The sequence below is a fragment of the Miscanthus floridulus genome, chromosome 18 (assembly GCF_019320115.1).
Source record: "Miscanthus floridulus cultivar M001 chromosome 18, ASM1932011v1, whole genome shotgun sequence".
Lineage (NCBI taxonomy): Eukaryota > Viridiplantae > Streptophyta > Magnoliopsida > Poales > Poaceae > Miscanthus > Miscanthus floridulus.
The window spans coordinates 108,871,701-108,886,241 of record NC_089597.1 but is presented as its reverse complement, the minus strand read 5'-3'; the positions used below and the strand labels follow the sequence as shown (position 1 = coordinate 108,886,241).

Sequence of the window (14,541 nt, the reverse complement as noted above, 5' to 3'; positions counted from 1 at the left end):
TATTTGGTTCATTCACGAGCAATGTCGTGTAGCCCTGGACTTTTTTTACTATGTTGTAATGCACTCTGCTTTTATTTCAGATGAACTTATTCCCTGGAATTTTTTTATTATGTTGTAATGCACTATGATTTTATTTCAGATGGTCTTATGCCATGTACTTCGTTAACTATCCGAAGACTGTAGTGGTACTGTTTGTATAACTGAAAAGACTACTTGTGTTGTTGCAGTCACTAAAAGGGCTACAAGTACTGTTGCAGTCACTGAAAGGGGTACTAGTCTATTTGAAAACTCACTGAAAAGCCTAGATTCGTTTACTGTTGTATCTGTAGACGCAATGAATTAATATCAGAGTGATGTACTGCATTAAGATGTAGTGACAAAACACAGGTGTAGCCTTTTCAGATGAAATGACCAGTCATGGTTGTAGGCTTTTCAGATGAAGCATCTAGCCTTTTCAGATTCAATAAATGAGTAGGCACACATGTTTTTTGTCACGTAGCATTCATGGTGAACCTGCCTTTATATCTATATATAGTGCTCCATGTCTTGCTCCACATCCACACAACTTGTTTTCTGGTTTAGTTTTAGCAAATGTCGAGCGGAGGTTCCTCGAGTGGAAAGGGTTTAGGTGGAGGGAGAGGAAAGGGGGTGAGGAAGGGACCTCCGATTGTGTGGGAGGGTTCTCTGGGTCCTGATTCTTTTGAAGAAGCAATAGAGGAATTTCCTTTGGAGAGGAAGAGTGACTTCACCCGTGAGAGACCTCTTAGATCATACGATAAGCGCATTGAAGATTGGCCAAAATGCCGCCACGGTTTGGATTGCGTTGTGCAGATGTACAACGACTGTGACGGTGGAGGCCGTCGTTTCTTCAGATGCCCGCGAGGATTTGTATTGCCTTTGAACTCTCTCCTTTTTAAGATTTGCATGTAGTTTCTAGTAGTACTTATTGGTAGATGGGTTTTCAGGATTCAAGCTGTCCAGATAACTGTGGCTTCACTAGATGGGTCGACCCTCCTCCTATCTATCCCCATCAACAGTACATCACATATCTACAGGGACGCATCTTTGACCTAGAGTATGGCCCTGGAAGTGGTAACAGGGACAAGTCGGACGACGACAACAGCAATGATGCAGAGGAGGCACTATGCAATAATCCGTACTGCGAGTGCATGAACCATAAGAAGGACGGACCTCCTTCTCCACCGCCACCGCCACCGCCACCACCACCGCCTCCGTCAACTGGATCATACTATGGGGAAGGCGCAACTCAGTTCAATATGTGGGAGCATTATTAGGACCAACATTTGTTAGTCAATCCGAATGTGGAATGCTTGTATGAGTTGTTCTTTTCAATCTCGTAAGGCATGCTAGGTTTAGTTTGCAACATGCCATTGTTAGTTTTTATTTGAGTGTGTTCCCTTTGTAATGTCTGTATCACTTGTTTCTTTCAATCCCCTAAGACATGCTAGGTTTAGTTTGCGACAAGCCATTGTTACTTTTGATGTGAGTGTAATCATTGTGCCTCCGCTATTTCATAAATTGCAGTTTACCTACCTCTAAGTTTCATGTACTATGGTTGATTCCCAAACTGAATAAAAAGATTTGAGTCTCCCTAAAAATAGGGGATTGAAATCGAACCAACAATCGGTTTTTCCTGCAGGAACAAATATACAAACATAAATATAACTTGTCTACTCTTATTAGTATAACTCGTGTTAGTCGAAGAGGAATCGTTGAGAAAGATTTTTCATTTGAATCATGCAAATAGGATCGCAACATATACCAAATGGTTTGGGTCGGCGTTTACGTGTTGAGCTGAGGCTCGGCGTTGAGTCGGCCCACGCCGACCCTAGGGTTTGGCGGCCGTGTGTGAGGTGGGCTGAGGCTCGGCGTTGAGTCGGCCCACGCCGACCCTAGGGTTTGGCGGCCGTGTGTGAGGTGGGCTAAGGCTCGGCGTTGAGTCGGCCCACGTCGACCCTAGGGCACGCCGACCCTAGGGTTTGGCGGCCGTGTGGTGGGCTGAGGCTCGGCGTTGAGTCGTCCCACGCCGACCCTAGGGTTTGGCTCGGCTTTCTGCGAGTTGGGCTGAGGCTCGGCATCGAGGCGGCCCACGCCAACCCTAGGGTTTGGAAACGGCCGTGGCCCGGTTTGGGCCGAACCTCGGCGCTTAGTCATAACACGCCGAGCTTGGGCACCTCGGCGCTTCGATGCAAGGGTTTCCAGGAAGCACCAAGGGTCGGCGTGAAATGACTAAACGCCGAGCTTGGGCACCTCGGCGCTTCGGTGAATTGCTTTCCAGTACATACCAGGGGTCGGCGTCAAATGACTAAACGCCGAGCCCCTGGGTTCACCAATATATCATCTCTTCTTTGCGTGCTTCGTCCCCTTTGCGTCCCCTTCGCTAGCTCCCCGACTCTCCTAACATGTCACCGTGGATCTTCTTTGCGTGCTTCGTCCCCTTTGCGTCCCCTTCGCTAGCTCCCCGACTCTCCTAACATGTCACCGTGGATCCAACAGAGGCTGATCGTAACGTGAAGGATGGGGATGATGACACCCCTTCTTCCTTGTGAGTTGCGACGGAGGCCCTTAATAGCTAGAAACATGAAACATGGTGACGTTCCACACATTCACATAACACATGACCACACCGACAGACACATTCATTCAACATCCGTACATACAAAAGGTCCAACACATTAAGCATCCAACATAGTCCAACACATTCAACATCCAACATAGTCCATACATATGTTTCATCAATCAACAAACATAGTCCAAAACATAGTACAAGGTCCAATGCATACATAGTCCATGAACAAAATAAAGCATATGAAGTCTTTGGATCTTTTATCGCTCCTTCTACCTTAACGTGGACGGCGAGTGTAACGCTTTCCCCTCCCAAACGGATAGGTACCTGGAGTGTACCTGTCCACTGGTCTGAGCGTCCTATGTGGACGTCCAGAACCGGAGGGGCCTTGAGTTCCTTGGGGTGCATCTCCAAGCTGGGACATGCTAATCTCATCATACTCATGATCATACTCTCCCTGTCCTTCATCAACTTCATCATCATAATGACCATGTCCTTGACCACCCTCTGCAGTAGTTGCTGCACCATGTGAAGAAGAAGTCATGCCACCATGTGCACCATGTGAAGATGAAGTCCCTCCAACATGTGCAGTAGAAGGTCCAGCACCAAGCTGTTGTGGGACTGCCACATCCGGGGAACGTCTACATCCAAGGCGTGCAGCTACCTTTCGTAGGCGATGCATGGCACGCTGCATTTTGAAAGCACTATTAGTAAGTGGGGTTGGTCGCAAAACTATATAAAGATGTAACATCAACTGAATGAGAGAAGACTACCTGAATGTGTTGTCGTAACATGGAGGCCTCATCAGGATCGCCCATAGGAATCATCAATGCCCTTCCTTGGTCGGCCACTGTCCTCATTATCTCCATGCTCTATGCAACAAAAACAATAATTTATGTCTCTATCACAGTAAAGACCTCAGAGATTGAAATAGTTGTATCACTTACAGCTCTGGCTAACGCAGGGGCGATCTCAACTTGCCTGCCTTCTCGGGTAGCTTGGTCATATGGGTTGTTGCCCTCATCCTCGCTCGCAATGTCAGCAATGTCTTGCTCCGTCCAAGCGGGCCTCAATTGAAGCCTTGTTCGTTGACCAAACCAAACAAGGTAATCATGGAATGCCTTGTCACGATGGACGGCGTGGATGCCCATGTTGTTCTGCTCCATCAACATCCACTCATCAATGTAGCGATGGTGCTCCAGCTGCCAGTTGGTGATCTTCTTATTTTTTTGTCTGTTGAACCTGCAAATTTTACACCAAATCGGCAATATGAAGGCCTACTCAATGATTCTTTCATGTGAAACGAACAAAATATTGTATGTTACGTACTTGTGGAGCTACCAACCGGTGGAGAAATCATCGAGCGGAGAAGGCTGCAGCCTACCAAACTGCCGTGCTACACGGTGAGGGAGATGGTACTCAACTGCATAGAAACAAATAAGGGGGGGTCCTCATCGTCCAGACGTCCTCGTCTGCCATGCACAAGGCGCTCAAGTTGAGATCCGTTACTTGCCTCCGCCGATATGGGCTCCATTGAACCTGTACACAACGTCGTCATCAACTAGTCGACGCACAATTTGTGCACATATCCACGATTAGGGCAAAAGGGTGGGAAACTTACATGCTATGGCAAAAGGGTGTCCAGCTCGTTGGTGAAGCTGATGTACGCGTGGCGTGACACGTGGTATGTTCCATGGGCTCGCTCGTAGAGGTGTGCCACGGTAGGGGCGACAACTGCGTCTCCTTGAGGAAACCAAGGTTGTGGGGGATCAAGCTGATGCGGTCTCCCAACTGGAAGCCTCTCCCACATCCAAATCTGCAAAAAAAGAGTGGAAACATGAATGTTAATCACTTTTGTTAAGAAAATACATTGAATTGTAGTGGTAACTTGTACAACTTTGCTTTATTACCTGCAACAGTGTGATGCAGCCTGACATTGTAGCGTGCGAGCCTCTAGGACGGCGGCAAGCCTCGCAAAGCTGACGGTACAGGAAGGCAAGTATAGCCGAGCCCCAACTCCTATTGCCGGCATCCTCCCAGTTCAAAAGGCACGGAATGTACATCCAGGACGCCGTGTCTCCAGTGCCGTCAGGGAAGAGAACCGTACCTAACATGTGGAGGACATAGGCCCGACAGTAGTATGTCACGGTCTCGGCGTCTATGTTGGGTGGGCACTCCCGAAACTGCTGACGAAGCCACCTCAGGGACACCCCACTGCTGCGCCGTTTCTTGCCAGCCTCAACTGCCGCTAGGGGCCGTCCCAAGAAGTGCTCAACCCGCTGCTGCCATCCTTCAGACTCCGTGTCTCCTGTCACTGGGAATCCTCGGATTTTGACTCCAAGGATCATGGCAACGTCCTCAAGAGTGACCGTCATCTCCCCGCATGGTAGGTGAAAGCTGTGTGTCTCCGGACGCCACCGATCTATCAACGCCGTCAGCGCCGCTGGGTTGAAAGGTGGCGTGCCTCGACGACAAACACGAGCAACGGTAGCAAGGTTCGCCACCTTCAGGAGGGGCGTGTACCTCTTGTCGTAGACCATGGTCGTAGAGGCCTCATGTGTCATTGGCCTCAGCACATTCAAAACCTGCAAAAAAAAACAAGCATGAAAAAGTATTAGTGCATGTCACTTTATAAAGAGCATGGACTATAGAGCAAAACATGAACAATGCAGTGTTTTCATACGAATTGTTGAATATACCTCTCCGTTCTCGATCCTCCGAGCCCGGTGGTGCTCATCGAACCTTGGATCAAGAAGGGGGAACCGATCCATCCTGCAACATAAGCAATGACAAACCATTAGTGTAAGTTAAAGCATGTGTATGTGGTACGAAGTAACATAAAAATAAAAAAACAAAAGTAAACCAATGTACCATTACACAAAGCAATTCTAGTAGCTAGCTTGATGGATACCTGTTGTCTAAGTAGTTCAGGACATTTTCTCTTATTGTGGCCCGGCTTATGGCAACCAGAGCAACGGCTCTTTTGGGTGTCCTCTACAAAATGTCTCCCAACCTTACTCGTGGTTGATCTACCTTTCGTGGCTCGGTCCATGTCCATCCTGAACCGCTTCCGCCGCCTAGGTCCTCTACTCTTCCAGAGTAAACCAAGATCAGCCACATACTTGGGGCCATCATAAGTAGGCCATTGACTCTCGTCAAGATATGGCTCGAACTGAGGATTCCAGGTGCTCATTAGGTTCTTCAAAGAGAACTCCGCGGCCATACGGGGAGGGACCTCAGGGTCAACACGTCTAAGGCGACAGGCTGTAATCATGTGGGAGCAAGGCCTATGGTATATGATCGGTTTTCCACACGTACACTTGTTCTCATTGATCACTACTTTATGTTTTCGAGCACCACGGTCTTCACCACCAATGTTAGTTCCGCCACCCTCTAGAATCTCATATCCATGGTTGATCGGATCGAAACATGAACCCTTCTATCATTTAGACTTTTTCTTTGAGAAAGCTAGTTCCTGAGATGCTAAAAGTGGCCAAGCTTTGCCTGCTGTCCATAGAGACCTCGCATGCTTCTTCCTCGAAACGAACCAAGAATTCAACTTGTAGAAGGTGAATGAGGCAATAGCAGTCACAGGCAGACCACGACAACCTCTTAGAAGGCTGTTGAACATCTCTGCCATGTTACTAGTCATGAAGCCCCATCTCCAACCACCCGTGTCATATGCAAGTGACCACTTATCCTTCAACGCCATCAACTCGCTCAAGAATTGCCTGCCATCAACATTTGTGGCTAACTTCAGGGCATCTAACTTGTCTTTGAATAATTGAACCTCTTGCTGCCTGCAAACCTCCTCAAATAATTTGAAGTTGTCCTTTGTGTGATCATGCCTTATAAGATTCTGAGCAAGGTGTCTGGTGCACCACCGGTGATGTATTTGGCCGTAACCAGGAATCTCTTGTTCTACGGCATTCAGAATGCCAGCATGCCTATCGGATATCACACAAACATCACGTCCTAGACCAATTACCACTTGTCTTACTAGCCTGAGAAACCAACACCAACTATCCGTGTCCTCCTTCCGAACAATCGCAAAGGCCAATGGCACAAGCTGGTCCTCTGCATCTGTCCCAATACAAATAAGCATTGTGCCTTCAAATTTCCCTGTAAGAAAGGTCCCGTCAATTGAGACGACGGGCCTGCAATGCTTGAATGCTTCGATGCTCTGCCCGAATGCCCAAAACACCCTTCCAAATACCTGGCTACCATTCCTTGTTTCACCCTCCTTAGGTAAATACTCGAAGTGCATCCCAGGATTTACGGCCCTCATTGCGTTCAACATTACAGGGAGGCGCTCATAAGCTTCTTCCCAATTTCCAAATATTATTTCCAGTGCACGCTGCTTTGCCCTCCATGCTTTCCCATACTTGACATAGTAATTATACCGTTGGAAGATGATCTCAACCAATGCAGACACCGTAATGGTTGGCATATGCTTCACCACGGGGCATAATTGCCTTGCAATGAACCTAGAATTGAGCTGCAGATGGTTCTCTTCTGCCTCAGCAGTGGCACAAACATGTGGTTGCTTCACTGAGGTAATCTTCCATTTGCCTGCCTTCGTCTTCCTAGCACATACTCTCCAACCACACTGTTGTTCTTCACAAGCAACAGTGTACCTCTTCTCCTTGAATGAATTGATGACCCTAAAAGGTCGGTTGTGTACAATGGAGTACTCTTGCAACCATGATTTCAACTCATCCATGGTAGCAAACAATATGCCCTTCCGTATGATGAGGCAACCGCTAACATCAGGCACAGTTGTATCACTTTGCCCACCATCAGCTACTGCCCTATGACCATGGCTAAGGTCCTCGAAATCACCAACTAGTGGATCTCTCCAAGGCAAGACCCTAGACAATATCTCTATTTCCCTTAAATTCAGACGACCAACAGGGCGATCGTCATCAGAGTCTTCGGCTATCTCCTCTACGAAGGACTCATCATCTCCAGCTATCTCCATGTCAAAACGGTTCGTAGCCCTAGCATCACCAAAGTCTTCTTCACTACTAAGATCATCTTCGTCGCTAAGCTCATCCTCAATAGAAAAGTCTCCGCTAGCGTCGTCCAAACCTTCTTCTGCATCAACAATTACATAATCATCATCATCTTCATCACTATCATGATTGCCCTCACCATCGGCAACCGGATTCTCTTCCTCATCTCCACCGTAGCCTAGTTGTGTGACAAGTATTTCTTCTTCAGGCAAAGGACCATAACCTATGTGAGCGGGGGAAGATGGCCATGCTTCGAAGTTATCATTTCCTAAGCCGGACTCCTTACTTACTACTAAATCCAAAGATCGCACTTCTGAGGCCAATACAACTGCCTTGTAATCATTCCATTCAGACTCGTTTGTAATTTTGAGCAACCGCTTGATCTGAGGACCCTTCGACGACCCAACATCTATGACACCTTCAAACTGAACATGCACGTCTCCTTCATTCCAGCCTAACTTAACCTTCACTCGCTCCACTAACTGGGTCAAAGATGGTGTTTCAGAAAAAATCAACAACTCCTCACACATGTCCAGAAATTCCAAACTATCATCTCTTGTCCTAACAATACGGCCTCCATGATGCAACCTCACTAATTTATCCATCTACATCCATCACACAACAAGTAGTGTAACATATGAATATATTTCAATCCAATAAGTAGAAACTAAAATATATCATTTCATCGTTTTTCAACCCCAACAACATAATCATTTCTAGTCATAACAAATTGAAATGTAATGACCAACAAATTAATAAAATACATAGTAACCCTAATGACCAACAAATAACTAACCCTAATGACACCTACAATAAACAAATAACCCTAATGACCAAAATAACTAGAAACCAAACTAACCTAACATGTTCATCACATATAACAGTTAAACAACAATGCACTCAATCATCCTAAGCCATACATTTTGCAAATGCAAACACAAATATACCAAATCACCAAACAACCTTGATTCCAAATGATTAGGGACAATGTAAGCACATCTACGCGGATAGAATGGAGGAGGGGAGGGACCATTACCTCGAGGAACCTTCGGGAGCCGAGATCGTGGCACCGGGGGTCGATTTTGGGGGTTAGGGTTTGGTGGCGGCGCGGGGGAGAAGAGGAAGAGAGGGAGGCCGGCGGTTTCAGAATGAAGGGAGGAAGAAGAAGGGGCCTCGGCGCGGCCTAAAGGGTCCAGACCTCGGCGTTGAGTCGGATCACGCCGAGGTCTGGAGGCTCGGCGTTAAGTGACCCAACGCCGAGCTTCTGGGCCACCGTCCTCTGTTGGGCCGCCTGGGCCGCGCTCCGGATGGGGCCAGAGCTCGGCGCTCAGTCCGACCGCGCCGATATTGGGTACTTAGCGTCGGCTGACACGACGCCGACGTCTCGGACCCACGCGCCAACGTGGCGACGACGACCCCGGTCGTCCGTGACGTGGCAGAATCTCGGCGTGGCGTGACACGACGCCGAGCCTCATATCTCGGCGTCATGTGCTAAGACGCCTAAAAATGGTCTATTTTCAGAAATTATTTTGGCGTTGGTATTTTTCTAGAAATTGTTTTCAAAAGAGATCAAAATACGAAAATTTCACCGCGGACGGAGGCGAGGTATTTCGGCTGGCCTGTGGGTCCACTGATGGAACATCGGCATGCAGCGGCGCTGCTTAGCTGTGCTTCTGCGTGCGTTGGGCACGTGAGGGTAGGATGGGCTGGTCGCTGTTGCTCCACGGCTGGGCCGGATTGGAGGCCAAGGCCGACGAGGAGCTAGCTGGGCTCCGGTATTTTCCCATGGGGCAAAAATACGTATACACCATACATGTATATATATACGTATAGAGCCTTGCAGGGTGCTTGTGTCAATCATGCTCTTGCTGGCTGCCTGCTACTTACGTGGTTTACGTTACCAAACAATGGGAACAGGAGTATGCAGCTGGAGTAGAGTGCTGCCGCACCTTGCGCATGCACAAGATGAATAGTAGAGGGACTTAGGGAGTGAGGGTCCGTTAATTAGGAGATCAAGTAGGGATTTTGAGAGAGGTCACAAAAGAATTCAAAAGATATCTGTGAGGAACCCGACTAGGATTATTGAGGAGGGTTACTTGCTACGGACTTGTGCACTCCAAACCATAAGACTCAAACACGAGGCAACGCGAGAGCTTCGGACAATTCTATATGCATGCAACGTTTAGTCAGTGGGTTCGACTCGTGTTTGACCTAGCATCTACATGCTTCACACAATTATAGGAATTTTCTTAAAGCTCGTATTTTTTGTTTCCGGAAAAATCCGGGTTGTTACACGAGGCCTCGTGGCGCGGGGCCTCGGGCGAGTCGGAGAATCGATACCTCATCCGAGATCTCGTGGCGCGGGGCCTCGGGTGAGTCGAAGAATCGGTACCTCGTCCAAGGTCTCGTGGCGCGGGGCTTCGGGCGAGTCGGAGAATCGGTACCTCGTCCGAGGCCTTGCGGTGTGGGGCCTCGGGCGAGTCGGAGAATCGGTACCTCGTCCGAGGCTTTGCGGTGTGGGGCCTCGGGCGAGTCGGAGAATCGGTACCTCGTCCGAGGCTTTGCGGTGTGGGGCCTCGGGCGAGTCGGAGAATCGGTACCTCGTCCGAGGCCTCGTGATATGGTTCTGGGCCGAGCCCGGATATTTGTTCGAGGTGGGCCGGGCGGTCCAGCCGGGCCTCGGATGTGGCGGGTTTGCCTGCGGTTGTTTTTTGGTTTCGTTATTCACAAGGTCTAAGCAATTTTTTCGGTTCTTACTTAGAGTACCTTTTTTATGGTATCCGACAGATACAATCACCGTGTCTTTGTCTTAGGGAACCTGTGTGCAAAATGCTGTCATTTAAACTTCGTTTGATTGAGTTGTGCAATTTTGTTTCTTGCTTTCGCTTGCTGAAATCTACCACTTCGGAACTTTCGCACGTGAAAGCGGAACTTCTGCTCTTGAGCTGAAATTTAACTTCCTGAGTTTCAAGGTCTTTCTCTGACTTATTCTTGCTTCCGTTGATTTAGGCCTAGCATTGTCTCTAAGTTCAATAGTCTTGCTGTGGCTATGGAAATTTGAGTTTGGTAGAATAGAGGAACTTTGGAGTAAATAACTTAAGATAGAGGTCAACTTCTTTGAAAAAAAAAATAATTGGTTCCCATTTACCCTTCTCTAGTTGTAAGTCCTTTGGCTTCACAAGATGATCTAGCTTTTTAAAAATACGTACTCGGCAAGTACGCACCAACAAATTGAAGCCTGAGCCGGATCAAGAGATGAGGTCTCGTTTTGAGAGAGCGGGCTGATAGAAACAGTGGAAGTGAATTGATCCGTATCTAGGGTGGTAGCTTCAAAAAATTGTCTAGACCAAACATATATTTGGACGCCTGAGACCACTGTTGCCCCTCCAACCAAACAGGTCCTAAAAACATTTTGGTCCTCTCTCTAGGCAAATAAAAGTATTTTGATCATTTCTCCATGCAATGATGGAGAAAGAAAAAGGGGCCAACCACAGTGGACTGCCGAGAGCCTGGTAAGGCAGTTCGGTCCCAGCCTCCCACGTGCAGGAACCCGGGATCAAACCATGGTTGGCTAGCTCCCAAACTGGAGCCACGACCATGATGCTACTGCGTCGTCCGCTGTGGCAATTGTTGTGCCACCGGATATAGACACGTAGGTGGGGCTTGTGGTGTGGCTAGAGATAAACATAAATGGTAACGCTCTGCTCAGGGTGTCCGTCCGTTCGGATGCCGCGCTTTCTGGGCCTGTGCGCTACTGGCCTAACAACGTCTGCTCTCTCCCTCTCTCTCAAAAATGTCTCTCCTACTTCCCACTCCTCACTGAGAGTCATTCCCTCCACTCCACTCGTTCCTTTCGAAGCAGATAAGGCTTGCCGCCGTGCCCGCGCCCGACCACAGCCAGCCATGGTTGGCGTCACCATAGGCTTCTCCCTCGCGCTGGCAGTGTCCCACGTGTCTTTCCGACCCGGCGCCGCCTTCCATGCCCCGAGCCCCTCCTCGTCGGTGCGGTTCCTGGCCAGGGCGTGGGCCCGTGCGCCGCCGGCGAGGCTCGTGGTGTTCGCGTGGTACTCGCCCTCGTATGAGAGCGAGGAGGAGGAGGAGAAGGAGGAGGAGGGGCTTTGGGACAGTAGAGGCTGTGGGGAGGAGGGACCGCGAGCTTGTTGGCTACCGTAGTTCCCCACTAGGTAGACCAGCGACGCTAGCTGTGTTTCAAGTGTTTCAAGCGCTTCGGCGGTTCAGACTCATATTTCAAGTGTTTTATCTAGATGCTGCAAAAGTAGATCAGTGGATGTTGTATATGTTGTAATAACAATATACGCATGTTGCAAGCTTATGTTTCAAGTATTTTGGTTGTTTTTAGACGTATGTTTCAAGTATTTCATTCGGATGTTGCAATATATCTAGATGTTGCATAGCATGCATGTTTCAAGCGCATGCTTCATGTGTTTCATATGTATGTTGTAATTGTTTAATCTGGATGTTGCAAAGGTAGATCTGGATGTTGCATATGTTGCTATGGCTATACAAACATGTCATTGTATATTTCAAGTAATCTGTATGCAGTCGTATGTTGCAAGTGTTTCAATTGGATGTTTCAAAAATAGATATGGGATAGCACATGTTGGGATGGCCGTGCTGCCTGGTGGACAGCGGCCTGCCACAGCCGTCTGCTACTGCTACTGGGGCGCCGTCGTGGGTCACCGTGCGACGCCTGAGGCCGGCAGACGCCTCCGCTGCGCGCATCCGTAGGTTAGGTGAGGCGGATGCGCTCCTATCTGTTACGGCCCTGCTACGCGGGCGCGATGCGTTCGAACAGGAGCGGCATCCGAATGCCTCTTTGATCGGACGTCTGGGAGCTAGACCTCTCGAAACATAAAACAGACGTCGCTATGGAGAATACCGGGAGCTATATATTTTAATTCTCTTTAAAAAAAAAAGAATGCACACTCATGCTCCGTGCTAGTTGGAACATGTAAAATGCAGAACGCGAATCATATGCATTTCCTATGTATTCAGTTCCATGCTGAACACCGACAAATGGGAGAAGACAGTGCACTATTTGTTGCTGTCATTCTTGCACACTGAGCTTAGATGCATCGAGGATGCCCAATCTCACGGCGCAGTCGATGCTGCCGTCCAGTATCTCCTCCATCCGGTACTTGTATCTGAACCCCAGCTCGCCCAGCTAGTCGCTGTGCGCTTGCACGCTCGGCAACACCTCGGTCCTGACACCAATTCACTCGAAAATTTTACAACAAATCATCTTGCCAGATTAAGAATAATTCAAGAAACAATCCATGGCCGTTCTTGGCAGGATGTTAGTGGGCAAATAAAGGCTCACTCTTTGCTGATGTCGACGAGGTGGGGGTACTTGGCGGCGAAGTGACCGACGACGTCGCCGAACGTCGGGTACGCGGCGGCGCAGAGGAACCTGCCGGCCATGGCCGGCCGCTCCATGCAGAAGACAAGCGCGTCACAGACGTCGTCCACGTGCGTCACCGGCACCGAGCCAGCCAGCGGCTGCAGCAGCCTCAGCGCCGCGAGGAGGCGCTTGTCACGGGTCACCGGCGACACGAGGCACTCCAGGGAGAACGTGGCGTGGGCCTGGAGCGTGTCGCCGGCCACGACGGAGCAGGGCACCGTGACCACCTCTAACGCCGAGCTCCCGACGGCGTTGTAGGCCAGCAGCTCCTTCTCCGACATCAGCTTCGACACGACGTACTCCTGCAGGTGATGACTGATGAGGATGGAGTACTACCTTGTCATCGTCGTGGGTTACGACTTCAGAAATCGTCGATTTTGAGCAGGACTAAGAACCAGTTGCACACGTCGAAATCTGGGTTCCGGAGAGGGTAATCGACGTTGAGCGGCGTCCAGCAGGATTCGTCGACGGTGTCTTTGAACCCGGTGGAGTCCTCCTTGAGCGGCGAGCACGCCACCATGCTGCCGGTGTGGATCACGCGCTTCACCGTCCTGGATTCCTCGCACTGCCGGAGGATCACCCGCGCCGCGTCCAGAGCTGCCTCCGCCGTGCTCTTGTACTGCACGCGTGTCGTGTGCCGGCCAAGCGCAAAACAAAAGAACTCAGAAGTTTTCTTCGTCGAAGGAACATCGGGTAATTCGGGCGCGCTGTTCTCACCTTGGTGCTCGTGGCGTCGTGCTGCAGCGGCGTGGCGACGAGGAAGACGAACTGGCACCCGGCGATGGCCGGCGCGAACGTGGCGGCGTCGTAGAGGTCGGCCTCGAACAGCACCAGACGCCCGTACTCCGCCGCGCCGGGGACCAGTCGCCGGAGCAGTCCCGATTTCTCCTCGTCCCCTGGAATCGTACACTAAAATCCGTCACCCAAATACGCCATTACGCCAAAGCAGAGCATATCAGTTAGCACAAAATTAATCAATGGATCGATCTGCGCGCTTGCATACCGATGTTCCGCAGCGTGGCGTGGACGGTGTAGCCTCTCTCGAGGAGCTTCTTGACAAGCCAGGAGCCGATGAACCCGGCGCCTCCGGTGACGCACACCCGCACTCCATTGCTGCTGCTCATTCTTTCCTCCACTGACGTGGACCCCGAACCTACCCGATGGAGAATGAGTGGACGGTACCAAAAAGATGGGAGCTAGGCGGCTAAAGTTGCCACATTTGATTATCGCTAATCATGGCGCATGACCTATTCGAATTATTTTAAACCTTGTACACTGACATGTCAAGCCACAAGTTAGACTAAGATAGACATATTAGGCAACCGCAATGTATAGCATTGACCATGTTTTCATACCATGATGTCACGTCTTGTATGTTAAAAGGAAAAAGTCTACTCCACCCCCTCAACTATGGAAGGTGGTCTACATAACCCCCTCAACTATGAAACCGTCTGTTTTACCCCCCTAAACTTTCCAAAACCGTCTAATTTACCCCCTGGGCGGTTTTTCAGGGCGGT

General features: G+C 49.5%; 1 protein-coding gene across 2 annotated transcripts; it reads right to left on the bottom strand.

Annotated features, from left to right (window-relative positions):
* Positions 1–12,513: 12,513 nt before the first annotated feature.
* Positions 12,514–14,214, bottom strand: LOC136521471 (NADPH HC-toxin reductase 1-like). 2 transcript variants are annotated; one of them, XM_066515218.1, is made up of 5 exons: positions 14,028–14,214; positions 13,742–13,933; positions 13,420–13,643; positions 12,944–13,326; positions 12,514–12,827 (listed from the first exon to the last, which is right to left on the bottom strand). In XM_066515218.1, exons 1-5 carry the CDS (start codon positions 14,146–14,148, stop codon positions 12,788–12,790), a joined length of 960 nt encoding a protein of 319 aa, XP_066371315.1. In that variant the 5' UTR covers positions 14,149–14,214; the 3' UTR covers positions 12,514–12,787. The 2 variants fall into 2 exon arrangements, with proteins under 2 accessions (XP_066371315.1, XP_066371316.1); XM_066515219.1 differs by lacking the exon at positions 12,514–12,827 and having other exon boundaries at positions 13,162–13,326; positions 13,742–13,920; positions 14,028–14,210.
* Positions 14,215–14,541: the final 327 nt, after the last annotated feature.

What these genes read in the sequence shown, in the direction of transcription:
- LOC136521471 (XM_066515218.1), bottom strand. Translation starts at nt 14,148, where the DNA reads ATGAGCAGCAGCAATGGAGTGCGGGTGTGCGTCACCGGAGGCGCCGGG. An exon ending in CGCCACGCTGCGGAACATCG is followed by an intron (nt 13,934 to 14,027) that starts GTATGCAAGCGC and finishes GACGGATTTTAG; the next exon opens with TGTACGATTCCAGGGGACGA. An exon ending in GATTTCGACGTGTGCAACTG is followed by an intron (nt 13,327 to 13,419) that starts GTTCTTAGTCCT and finishes CATCACCTGCAG; the next exon opens with GAGTACGTCGTGTCGAAGCT.